The 12,966-nt window shown below is 47.1% G+C and overlaps 2 protein-coding genes across 2 annotated transcripts in view; one reads left to right on the forward strand and one right to left on the reverse strand.

Annotated features, from left to right (window-relative positions):
- Positions 1–10,487, forward strand: part of LOC119971263 — a 141,695-nt gene extending 131,208 nt beyond the window's left edge. Inside the window, exon 9 of the mRNA XM_038806582.1 lies at positions 10,277–10,487. Coding sequence (XP_038662510.1) covers positions 10,277–10,460 — 184 coding nt within the window. The 3' untranslated portion in view covers positions 10,461–10,487. The remainder of the gene's footprint in view (positions 1–10,276) is intronic.
- Positions 1–12,966, reverse strand: part of LOC119971262 (dipeptidase 1-like) — a 40,841-nt gene that overhangs the window by 5,545 nt on the left and 22,330 nt on the right. Inside the window, exons 7-9 of the mRNA XM_038806572.1 lie at positions 6,998–7,082; positions 6,838–6,913; positions 6,608–6,743 (exon numbers count right to left, since the gene is read on the reverse strand). Of these exons, the coding sequence (XP_038662500.1) occupies positions 6,608–6,743; positions 6,838–6,913; positions 6,998–7,082 (297 nt within the window). The remainder of the gene's footprint in view (positions 1–6,607; positions 6,744–6,837; positions 6,914–6,997; positions 7,083–12,966) is intronic.

The following is a 12,966-nucleotide window of genomic DNA, read 5'->3' on the forward strand; positions in this document are numbered from 1 at the left end:
CCTGCTGGTCCGCCTGGTGGGGAGGAGGATGGTGGTGCCAGGGGCTTGGAAGCGGTGACTCACCCTGCTGGCTAGGGGGGGTTGCTGGGTGGGGGTGATGGGGTTGGTGCCAGGGGATGGAGGCGGTGACTCACCCTGCTGGCTAGGGGTGGTTGCTGGGTGGGGTGGGGGTGATGGGGGTTGGTGCCAGGGGATGGAGGCGGTGACTCACCCTGCTGGCTAGGGGGGGTTGCTGGGTGGGGTGGGGGTGATGGGGGTTGGTGCCAGGGGATGGAGGCGGTGACTCACCCTGCTGGCTAGGGGGGGTTGCTGGGTGGGGTGGGGGTGATGGGGGTTGGTGCCAGGGGATGGAGGCGGTGACTCACCCTGCTGGCTAGGGGGGGTTGCTGGGTGGGGGTGATAGGGGTTGGTGCCAGGGGATGGAGGCGGTGACTCACCCTGCTGGCTAGGGGGGGTTGCTGGGTGGGGGTGATGGGGTTGGTGCCAGGGGATGGTGGCGGTGACTCACCCTGCTGGCTAGGGGGGGTTGCTGGGTGGGGTGGGGGTGATGGGGTTGGTGCCAGGGGATGGAGGCGGCGACTTACCCTGCTGGCTAGGGGGGGTTGCTGGGTGGGGTGGGGGTGATGGGGGTTGGTGCCAGGGGATGGAGGCGGTGACTCACCCTGCTGGCTAGGGGGGGTTGCTGGGTGGGGTGGGGGTGATGGGGGTTGGTGCCAGGGGATGGAGGCGGTGACTTACCCAGGCCACCCTGAGAAAGTCGAGCTTCTTCCTGCATTACTGTCTGATTACAATGTGTTCACATTAGCTATTCTTTCAAAATATTTCTAACACCCATTTTTGAAAGAGTATAATGGACTTGCATTTAATGCATTTAAATAAGTAAAAATCTGAATATGGAGTGGAAGCGTGATCTTTTTGTTTTCTTTACAGACCACAGCAATCATTATAAATTATAAATTAATAATCCTCTAAAGCTATCTTATTAATTTTGGTCTTAGTTACACTGAAAATGTTTCTTCATATGAAAACATTACAAGAACAATTATTTTCAGGGAAGGCAATGGCGTAGTTGCATTATCACTGAACTCGGAATCGAGAGAGCCAAGGGTCATGCTATGGGGACCCGGGGTCGAATCCCACCATGGCAGATGGTGGAATTGGGATTGAATACAAATCTGGAATTAAGCTAATGATAACCATGATTGGCATAAAATCCCATCTGGTTCGCTAGTGTACTTTAGAGAAGGAAATCTGCCATCTGACCTATATGTGACTCTAGACCCACAGCAAAATATTGACTCTTCTGACTGTATCAACAGAGATCCTATTCTAAGACAATTTTTGTTTTTCTGGAACATAAAGCTAATGATAATAGTTCTTTCAGAAATTAAAAATGCTCAATTTTCTAAAGATCACCAATAAACAGTAATAAAATAGATTGAGATAGAGGGGCAGGATTCTCCATTGATTGGTCAAATCGCAATGCTCCATCACCTCGAGAGTGGCATCAATGCAGTCTGGAATGCATGTACAGTAAACACCGTTTAACATTATTAGCGGACCTGACCCAGTATTCTCCGGTGCCGGCGCAATTCACCTCCTCCGATCGGCCGAGTTCCCGACGGCGTGGTTCACTTGTGCTTTTAAAAATCATGAAACTGGCGGTTGTGGCTGATGAGGGAGAGAGCGAGAGAGAGAGAAAGAGAGGGGGAGAGAGAGAGAGGGGGAGAGAGAGGGAGAGGGGGAGAGAGAGAGAGAGAAAGAGAGGGGGAGAGAGAGGGAGAGGGAGAGGGGGAGAGAGAGAGAGAGAGAGAGAGAGAGAGAGGGGGGGAGAGTGAGGCCTGACCGCGGGCTGCTGGGCCAGAGACTGACCAGGTTGGCTGGGGTTAGCGGGCCCTGCCAAGGCCGGAGGGACGGTGCGGGGGGGGGGGGGGGTGAATTGGCCGTGTGGCCTGGGTGACCCCCCCCAAAGGACTGGTGTAGTGTCCTGGCACGGATCGCCATTTCCGTGGCCTCCAAGGCCATCTTTCTGCATATCTCACTGACTACCCACCTTGGCCCTTTGTTCAGCTGAGTGACACTGGCTGTATGGGTGCCTCCATCCCTGCACCCCACCCTCCACCACACCCCACCCGGCCGCCACCCATTGTCGGTGCATCAGGTGGTCCACTCAAGGGCGATGCCCACTGTAGCACCTATGAGTACAACGGGCAGGGGCCGCGGAGCATACCGTTGGCAAGGGCAGTGCCAGCCGACAATATCCCTGACATCGGACGGGTGACAGGGCCAGAGGCCACACCCACAGTGCCAGACATCGATGGAGATGGCGGGGGGGGGGTGGACATACTTGGGCAGAGCCCGTAGTGCCAATCGGGTCCATGTAGCCTGGTGGACCTGGTTGGGTATGGGGGAACGGACCAGGCTAACACATCGGCCTTTCATCCCCTGTAGACAATGGATATTGGAATTCAGCCAGCAGTGGTGGCCTTCCTGCTGATCGCCGCAGTCCTGGGGGATGTCCTATGGCTGAACGAGCTGGAGCTGCTGAAGGAGGAGGAAGCTGCAGCAGCGGAGCGTGCAGCAGCGGAGCGTGCCCCAGAGGAACAGGAGGCAGCTGCCTAGGATGGAGAGCTGGCCAACAGGCCGAGGAGGTGGAGGAGGTGCAAAGGAGGTGCCGCATGAGGCTTGTGTGTACTGGCAGCGCCCGTCATTTGAGGACCTGCCTGACTGGGTATGTCATTGAAGACTCCTTCTGAGCAGGGAGACCATGGGGGAAGACACCCGCTCCGGTATCCATCAAGGTGACGGTCGCCCTGAACATTTATGCGACGGGGTCCTTCCAGGTACGGACTAGGGAAGTGTCCGGGATCTCTCGGACCTCGGTGCACAGGTGCATCTGCACTGTTCACGGAGACCCTATATGCCCAGTCGGCACAATACATCCATTTTGTTATGGACCAAGCCTACCTTGATGCCCGTGCAGCGTGGTTCACCAACATGCCCTGGGTCCAGGGGGTGATTGACGGGGTGCATGTCACCCTACGGGCATCTGCAGATTGACGGGGTACACGTCACGCTACACAAACCGGAATCTGTTGACAAACGTGAGGTTATCCATTTTGGTAGGAATAACAGCAAACGGGATTATTATTTAAATGATAAAATATTAAAGCATGTTGCTGTGCAGAGAGACCTGGGTGTGCTAGTGCATGAGTCGCAAAAAGCTGGTTTACAGGTGCAACAGGTGATTAAGAAGGCAAATGGAATTTTGTCCTTCATTGCTAGAGGGATAGAGTTTAAGACTAGGGAGGTTATGCTGCAATTGTATAAGGTGTTAGTGAGGCCACACCTGGAGTATTGTGTTCAGTTTTGGTCTCCTTACTTGAGAAAGGACATACTGGCACTGGAGGTTGTGCAGAGGAGATTCACTAGGTTAATCCCAGAGCTGAAGGGGTTGGATTACGAGGAGAGGTTGAGTAGACTGGGACTGTACTCGTTGGAATTTAAAAGGATGAGGGGGGATCTTATAGAAACATATAAAATTATGAAGGGAATAGATAGGATAGATGAGGGCAGGTTGTTTCCACTGGCGGGTGAAAGCAGAACTAGGGGGCATAGCCTCAAAATAAGGGGAAGTAGATTTAGGACTGAGTTTAGGAGGAACTTCTTCACCAAAGGGTTGTGAATCTATGGAATTCCTTGCCCAGTGAAGCAGTTGAGGCTCCTTCATTAAATGTTTTTACGATAAAGATAGATAGTTTTTTGAAGAATAAAGGGATTAAGGGTTATGGTGATCGGGCCGGAAAGTGGAGCTGAGTCCACAAAAGATCAGCCATGATCTCATTGAATGGCGGAGCAGGCACGAGGGGCCAGATGGCCTACTCCTGCTCCTAGTTCTTATGTTCTTATGAAAGGGCTTCCACTCAATGAATGTCCAGCTGATATGACCATCAGCTGCGCATCATGTACGTCTGCCCCCGCTCCTGGCCAGTGCTCATGGCACCTTCATTCTGGCACATTCTACGATTGCTGACATGTTTGAGACACCGGCCCCCTCTCCCCCCCCCCGACTGGGGTGTTAGCTCCTGGACCACAGGGGTTGTGGGTGATGACACCTATCTGAAGGCCACAGAATGACGCGAAGACCCACTACAATGATGCCCTTGCAGCGACCAGGAGCATGATCTAGCGGTGCCGTGGCCTCTTGAAGATGCAGTTCAGGTGCCTGGACCGCTGTGGAGGGGCCCTCCAGTATGATGCTGAGAGGGTTGCCCGCATTGTGGCAGCCTGCTGCATCCTCCACAACATTGCGCAGCAGAGGAGTGAGGTGCTGGAGGAGGTGGATGAACACCAGTCCTCGTTCGATGAGGAGGATGCAGGAGAGGGCGGGGATGGGCAGGACATGGGGCCCAGGAAGGCTCAGGAACGCACACAGGAAGCTCTGATCACCTCCAGGTTCACCGATTAGAGAGGTAAACTGGTCAGGGGCACAGACACTGCATCCCACCACCATGATCCGCCCCGCCCCCCCCCCCCCCCACCCCCCCTCCCCCCCCCCCCCCCCCCCACCCCCTCCTTCCCAGACATCCCCAAGCCTGCAACCTCCTCCATGATACATACCTGCGCGGGCCCTGGGTTCGCAGTAACACCGGGTCTGGTCCATGGGATGGAGGATGATGACAACCTGCTCTGCGATAAGCTCTGGTGCTCCATATCGTATGACAGCGTTTGACTCCTGCCCTCAGGAGCACTTTCTACCGTCCACCTGGGTGATCCCTGGGGTGACGGTGGTGGGGACGATCAGGGGTGGGGGGAGTCCAGGCCACCCACAATGTCCACCCATTTCTACCCACCACACCCTATCTCTGGCCAGACCAGCCCACCCCTCACACCCATCTGACAGGTTGTAACAGTGGGAACAAATGTTTAATGTGACGACAAATATACAGAGTTGTGCCCTAGCCCCTATCACTGAACTGCCCTGCACCGATGCCAACTTAACTGGTGTCTAACTATCTAGCCTTACGGGCCCTAACGCTACATCTGGGTGGTTCCCCTAATGGTACAGCAGGAGTGAGGTGGCCTGCTATGATTCTCGTCCAGTGACATGGGTCTCTGTTGGCGGTCGTCTTTTGGGACAACCGGGCCTGGATAGGCCCGGCTGCTGCTCAGGTATCCAAGGTGGCTTGACGCCACCCTGTTCTGCCCACTTCTCATCTGATGCACCAGGGACAGGAGGGGGTGGGGGCAGTCCAAGGTGCTGCGGTGTTCCGGCATCTCCCCTGTGGGAGTCACTGGCAAGGGCCCCACCATCCCCTCCTCAAGGGGTGCCCAGTGGACCCAGGCTACCCCATGGTACAGGGGTGCCAGTGGAGCTATCCCCTGAGGCCACTCCACCACCTGCCGCTGTCAGTCGTGGAGGCCTGATCTGGTCTCGACTCGGGTCTGCATGCTTGCAGCCATTGAGCACAGGGAGTGGATTATCGCCATCTGGGACTGCACCACATTACGCTGCAACTGTGCCATCACCTTCTGGGTCTGTGTCACATCAGCCAGTGACTGCGCCACCTCCCTATGTGTCTGCACCACATCGTCCAGCACCTGGGAAATGTCACCAACGTTCTCAGCCATGGCCCGCTGTGATTGGGCCACACTCAGAAGCACTGCTGCAATTTCCAAGTGGTTCTGGCACTTGGCTGCCTGTGAGGCGGCAACCCTGTCCTGGGCCTCATTCAGCACCTGCACAGAATGCCCCAGGCCTTGGATATGCTGATGCATAGCTGCAACCCTTGCCCTCAGTGCCTCCACCGCAGGCGTCTCCAGCTTGGCATCAGTGAATCTTGGTGCCGCTCTACTCGCTGCCATCTTGTTGACAGGTATGGTGTGTGTTGGGGAGCGAAGTATATGCGGCTGCAGCTTGTCAGCCTCCTGAGTGTCAATCTTGGACCTGGCGAATCCAGCACCATTTTTCATTGGAATTGATTGTGTTTCATGTGGCGTCCATGCTAGCCCCTTAACGATAGCTGAATCGGTCCAGGTGTGGCACCAGTTTTGCTATCGTGGAACTCCACGAATCCTGCACCGGTGTCAACACTTAGTTTCAGGGATGGAGAATTCCGCCGATTATGTCTACTATTCTGTATACACTGAGTTTCATTATGCTGGCGTTGGGACTAATCAGGAAGACACCCTGTTGTATTGCAAACTTGTGACTGACTATACAGAGCAACACAAGCATAATTCTGAGCAAGTTCTGCACCAAAGATATCAGGAAATTCAAAGAAGGAATTGCTCCTGAAAGAAAAATGATCATCTAAGCTTTACCAGAAATAAATATCAACAGCCAGTCAAGGACCTTCGTTCGAAAACTGCTTCACATTGGGTTTGAGAGAAATTTGGGCTCGATGAAGAAATAAATAGCATGCATTAAAGATACTATGAAAATGCAACTTTGTATGTAATGTGTATTGTTATCATTTCTAATTAACCAGATAGAGCTTATGCATCTAATATATAATAATGGAACACAGTTATGTGAACCTGTTTAAAATAAATTGATCACGTCTTCAGCTTTCTTAAAAACCCGTAGAAAGTTTAAATTGCTCACATCTTCAGCTTTCTTAAAAACCCGTAGAAAGTTTAAACCAAGCATCTTCTTAATGTCATTGTCAGTCCAGTTACGCCGTAGAAGCTCAGCAACTAAAGCCGGATATTTTGAAACATCTTCTAGCCCAATAGGACCCCTTGTAAAACAAAAGAAGAGAGTTTAATGTTTGTTCTGCTTCAACAAAGATATAATTCTAGGTCTAAAATCTGAATCAACTACCATCTAGGTACCTCTCAAAACCATCAAAGTCGCTGCCAATGCCCACGTGATCCGCACCAGCCACATTTCGAATGTGGTCAAGGTGGTCTAAAATTAGAATAAATAATTTAGTAAATACACAGAGAATGTCAGCTGCTCTTATCATTCAAAATGGTCACAGATCATACTAACCTGCCACTTGGGATAAGGTAGCAGTTCCCTTACAAGAGATAAAATTAGGATAAAAATTTACCATCACAATGCCGGAATTGTTTGCCTGAAAAATAAACAAAGCAGAGAATTTGTGCAACTATACAGTGTGGTGTTCTTTGTGTTGCTTATTTCAGGGTGGTTGGCGTAGTGTTCACAAAGACCACAAAATAGCTTTAACTTAAACAAAGCAATAAATTTATTAACACTACTAACTTGGATTCGACATGTACTCTTAAAGAAGTTGGTTAATAACATCTAAATGATTCTCATTTACAGCTAATCTCACTACTGGCTTAAACTATGATCTACACTCACTTACACTATCTGTACTTCTGACTCTCACTACCTAACTCCTACACACACTCTCCTGGACTCTCCCCCAAGGCTTAGCAGCATTGCCTTTAATAGTTGTAACTGTAGCTCCCTCTAGTGGCTACCCTCGACACTCCATTAACCCTTGCAGTGCTTAAAGTTCTGATAATACCACATACAGGACACTGGAATTAATTTTAACATTTTTAAGTTGATATGATTAGTGCCATAGCTAACACGCTCCAGACCAGGCAACATCCTGGTAAACCTCCTCTGCACCCTCTCCAAAGCCTCCACCTTCTGGTAGTGTGGCGACCAGAATTGTGCGCAATATTCCAAGTGCAGCCTTACCAATGTTCTATACAACTGTACCATGACTTGTCAGTTTTTATACTCAATGTCCCGCCCAATGAAGGCAAGCATTACATATTCTACACATTTAGACCTCCAAAGAATAAAGCACCCAATGTGTCAAATTAGCTATTTAACTGTAATGTATGATAAACCAAAGACATGCCAACGGCACATTTGCCTTTATCCTGAAAATCAAGTACAAGAAAAGATAAGTCTTGCTACAATTGGATAGGGCTTTGGTTAGTCCAAACTTGGAGTACTGTGCTTGCCTTGGGAGCGATACAGTGAAATTTTACCAAATTGATTCCCGAGAAGACAGGGTTGTTCCACAATGAGAGGCGGAATACATTGTGTCTATACTCTCTCTAGGTTTAGAAAAATTAGTTAAAAAATTTTTTTCAAGTGCCCAATTCTTTTTTTTTCCCCAACTAAGGGAAATTTAGTGTGGCCAATCCACCTACCTGCACACCTTTGGGTTGTGGGGGTGAGACATATGCAGACATGGGGAGAATATGCAAACTCCATATGGACAGTGGCCTAGAGCTGGGATCAAACCCGATTTCGGCATTGTGAGGCACAGTGCTAGAATGAGAGTTGATCTCATTGAAACATACAAGATTCTGAAGGTACTTGACATAATGGGCAGAGGTTGGTTTATCTGGCTGGGGAATCTAGAACACTGTGGCACAGCCTCACGAAAAGGGGTTGATGATTTAGGACGGAGATTAGGAGAATAAGTGTAGTGAAGCTATGAAATTGTCTGCCTTTGAGGGTTGTGTATGTTTCATTGTTCAGTATATTTAAGGTGGAATCAATAGATTATTGATATCTCAGGATCAAGGGATACGGGGAGTAGACAGAAAAGAGTTGAGTTTGAACATTAGCCAGGATCATATTTAATGGTGAAGCATGATCAAGGGGCTGAATGATCTACTCCTGCCCCTATTTCTTATGTTCGTGTTCTTTTAATAGTCAGCATTTGTAATGCTGCTGTGGTAAATTATTGCCTGTAAGGCACAAGATGATGCATTTAAATTGTAGCGCATCCATTATGTAAGTTGATGGACATACAACAAATCCGTTATGGATAGAGTAACTTCATATGGTGCAAGAGGCCGGTTCTTCCAAAAGTGTAACCACTGATCACTATGGTACCACTCTGGACCACAAGCGATGTCACAATTTCCCTCCGTCATTGGATAGGTTCTTCCAGGTGTAATAATCAATGCTTAGGACCCTCATGCTGCACTTGCAAATAACCTTGAAATGGAGCTTTGGGTCTCCTAATGGTCTTCAGGCTCTGACTACCATGCCACATAGAAATTCCTTGAATATGCATGCACCTTCCATCCTGCAAATGTGCCTGTGTAAGCAAAGTGTGGTGAATTATATGCCATCGTAATTCACACTGTATTGCCTTGCATGTATTGTGTCCTTGTGGGCTCTGTATGTGAGCCGTTGCGCGGCTCTGTCCATAGGGGGAGATGAGGAGTTTGTACTGGGCTCCACCCTTTGCTCCGCCCATGGCTCCTCCCACTAACCGGAAAGCACTGCAGCCGTAAGCCTGCTCTCGGTTCCTCTGGTCGCAGGCTGGCTTAGTTGTAAGACTATTAAAACCACAGTTTACTTCCAATCATGTGTCTAGTGAATTGATGGCCACATCACAAAGTCACCTCTGCTTAATGAATGCCAATGTATTTGGGAGATTTGCCATTGAGGGACTGCCGTATTTGTGATTTTGTCCTTCCATAAAATGCCCAGAATGCACTGCAAATAACAAAAATGGAACTTTTTGCACTTCCTTTCTTGTTAGTTCTCAATCCGCTTTCTTTCACAGCTACATAAGAAGTACTGAGAACACAGGCCTCATAAGCTAGTATCTTGCCTCATGTGTTATTCCATGTTGTTCCATGCATGTGTCATGAGTCAACCAAAGGTAGCAGCTGCTTTCCTTATGCATATATCAATTTCTGTATCATAGAATTTTCAGTGCAGAAGCAGGCCATTCGACCTTTTGAGTCTGCACCGGCCCTTGGAAAGAGCACCCCACTTAAGCCCACACCTCCACCCTATCCCCATAACCCAACCTCACCTTTTTGGACACTAAGGGCAATTTATCATAGCCGATTCACCTAACCTGCAAATCTTTGGACTATGGGAGGAAACCGGAGCACCCACGCAAAAATGGGGAGAACGTGCAGATTCTGCACAGACAGTGACCCAAGCCAGAATTGAACCTGGGATCCTGGAGCTGTGAAGGAACTGTGCTACGGTGCTGCCCAAGAAATAGATTATCTGTGATCATGAACCCAAGGTAGTAGAATTTTCGAACCACTTCCAGCAGTGTTATTTAATGTGATAATGCATCTCACTACAGCATTTAACGTATTGAGCTCTACAAGACTTTGTAGAAATTTGCAGTCCACCAAAGCTCCTCTGTCTGATCTGATCCTTTCATGACAACATGCACTGTACTGCACAGTTTTATGGTCCTACTTTCGACAGTTTCAGGGTGAAGAATGAAGTGAAACAGGTCTGTGTCCTAACCCTCACTTTGTTTGATATTTTCTTCCAAATGCTCCTGACCTGCAGACAAGGAAGGAGTTTCCATGTACACGAGGCAGACAGCAGGCTCTACAATTTATCAAGACTGAAAGTGAAGACAGAAATACAGCATGCCTTAATCAAAGAATTGCAAGGCACTGATGATGCCATGCTAGTCACTGATACAGAAACTCAACGGCAAAGACTCAGGTTGTCTCTCCCATGCCTGTAAATCATTCTCCCTTACTATAAGCATTATTATGACTGGGAAGGATGGATATCAGGACCTGACCTTTTGTTCCCCCACCCCCCCCTCCCCACTTCTTGATTGATTGTAATAGAATTTCTTGTAATTTATAAAGATAACAAACTATATTAACTCAGTGCCTGTACTTAACCATTTACATGCGGATTGCAAAGAACTCAGTCCAACAGACCAGAGTTAAACACAAAGGGGTTAGTTTTTATACAGCTAGAAAACCACCCAGGTAAAGATATAACAACATTTAAAATAATAAACCAATATTCCAACCTTTGCAACACACACACAAGCATGCAAAATTACAAGTTATACAGTAGAGAACGTTAACTTTTGGCTAAATTTAGATTCAATGATAAAAAATAAAGAAGACAGTTCACTGTTTCTGAGTTGTTTATGGCTGAGGCAGTCTTTTTCATGCTGGTCTTGAAATTCCATTGGGGTTGAGACTGTTGTAAATTACAATTTCTGCAGGAAGTCATCTTTTAAACCATCACCCACCTTTCTAAAAGTTGTGCTATTGCAGCTAAGGTTTATTTTGATTTAAGTCCCCCCCCCCCCCCCCCCCCCCCCCGTAAAGAGTTTGGTATTCCACAGAAAGTAATTGATTATCCCATGTCTGGGCAAACCTTGCCTGTTATTTTATGGCCTCAATGCTTAATTTATTTAATATCCCAGCCATCACTTGAATAGACCATTCTTCCCTGTGATGAGCTTGGAAGAACATATCAATATCTTCTGTTTAGTAATTGTATCGGCGGATGTTCTGCCTCTGCTTGAAAGATTGTTTTATAGAAAGGAAAATTGAGAGAGCCAGTTACAAATTTCAGTTTCCCTTTGAAGTAGTTATTCATACCAATGTGTGAAATTCTATATTGGCATGCCCTAACTGTTCATATTGGAAACCTCCAGAAATTAACCAACTTTTAAAACCTGACATGTCAGATCACATGTGGCAGCCTTCTTAAATCAGTGTCTTTGTTTGCTTTAAAAATATAATTTTAAGGAAGTTAAATATAAATTTGACCAGTCAATGAAATTAAAGATTAATATTACGTGCACATTTCACATCATTATGGCAGCATCAAGGAAGCTGTAGTTATCGGTCAGAGTGACACCAATTACAATATATGTATGGTGAATCAATTTAAATATCTATCCCATCAGCAACCATTATTTTCAAAATTATATAGATATATGTATTTCATTGCTGCTTTATCACCGTTATCTAATTGCAGTTATCCAATTAAGCAATTGCAGTGCACTGAAGCCACATTTCCTGCAATGATTATAAAAAGTCTTCATTTTACTGTTCATCATAACCCACAGGATCTGAAATTGCACCCGATTGCCACTCTTTGTTATCAGTCATGACATAATCCTTCCTTCCATTGGCTAAGAGATTGATTCAGAGGGGAAAAATAGAGCACGAGAGTAAACTTGTAAGTAACATAAAAGTGGACTATTGAAGCTTATACAAATATATACAAAGAAAAAGATGAAGTGAAGAGAAATGTAGGTCCCTTACAGTCCAAAACTGGAAAATGTACAATAGAGAACAAGAAAATGGCATGTCAGTTTTTTTTCACAGAAATGCTAAAGAATCAAGGATCTAGGAAGGAGGAGGAATCAAAGGAAATTAGTATTCCTAGAAAAGTAATGCTGGAGAAATTAAAGGGATTGAATGCCGATAAATCCACAGGGCCTGATAATCTACATCCAAGGATACTAAGGAGGTGGCCATGGAAATAAGGGGTGCATCGATTGTCATCATCCAAAATTCTGTAGATTCTGGAACAGTCCTGGCAGTTTGGAGAGTGGCAAATATAACCCTGCTATTTAAAAAAGGGAAGGAGCGAGAAAACAGGTAATACAAACTGGTTAGTCTAACATCAGTAGTAGGGAAAATGCTAGAGTTTAATATAAAGGATGTGAGAAAGGGAGACTTAGAAAACATCAATGGGATTAGACAAATTCAACAAGGATTTATGAAAGGGAAATCATGTTTGACAAACGTATTGGAATTTTTTTGAGGACATAACCAGTAGAACAAATAAAGGTGAACCAGTGAATGTGGAGATTTTGGATTTTCAGAAAGCCCCACATAAGAGGTTCGTCTGCAAAAAAAGCACATGGAATTGGGGATAATATATTGGCATGGATTGAGAATTGGTTAGCCAAGAGGAAATGGAGAGTAGGAATATCCAGATCTTTTTTGAAGTGGCAGGCAGTGACTAGTGGGTTCCTGCAGGGATCAGTGCTTGGGCCCCCCAGCTATTTGCAATGTATATCAATGGTTTGGATGAGGAGACCAAATGTAATATTTCCATGTTTGCCGATGACATGAAATTTGGCAGGAATGGAGTGTCAAGGAAGATGGTAAGAAGATCCAAGGTGATTTTGACAAGTTGAGTGAGTGGGAAAGTACTAGGCAGATGCAGTAATTGGTAGATAAATGTGAAGTTTTCCACTGTGGATG

This window comes from Scyliorhinus canicula, chromosome 9 (genome assembly GCF_902713615.1).
Source record: "Scyliorhinus canicula chromosome 9, sScyCan1.1, whole genome shotgun sequence".
Classification (NCBI taxonomy): domain Eukaryota; kingdom Metazoa; phylum Chordata; class Chondrichthyes; order Carcharhiniformes; family Scyliorhinidae; genus Scyliorhinus; species Scyliorhinus canicula.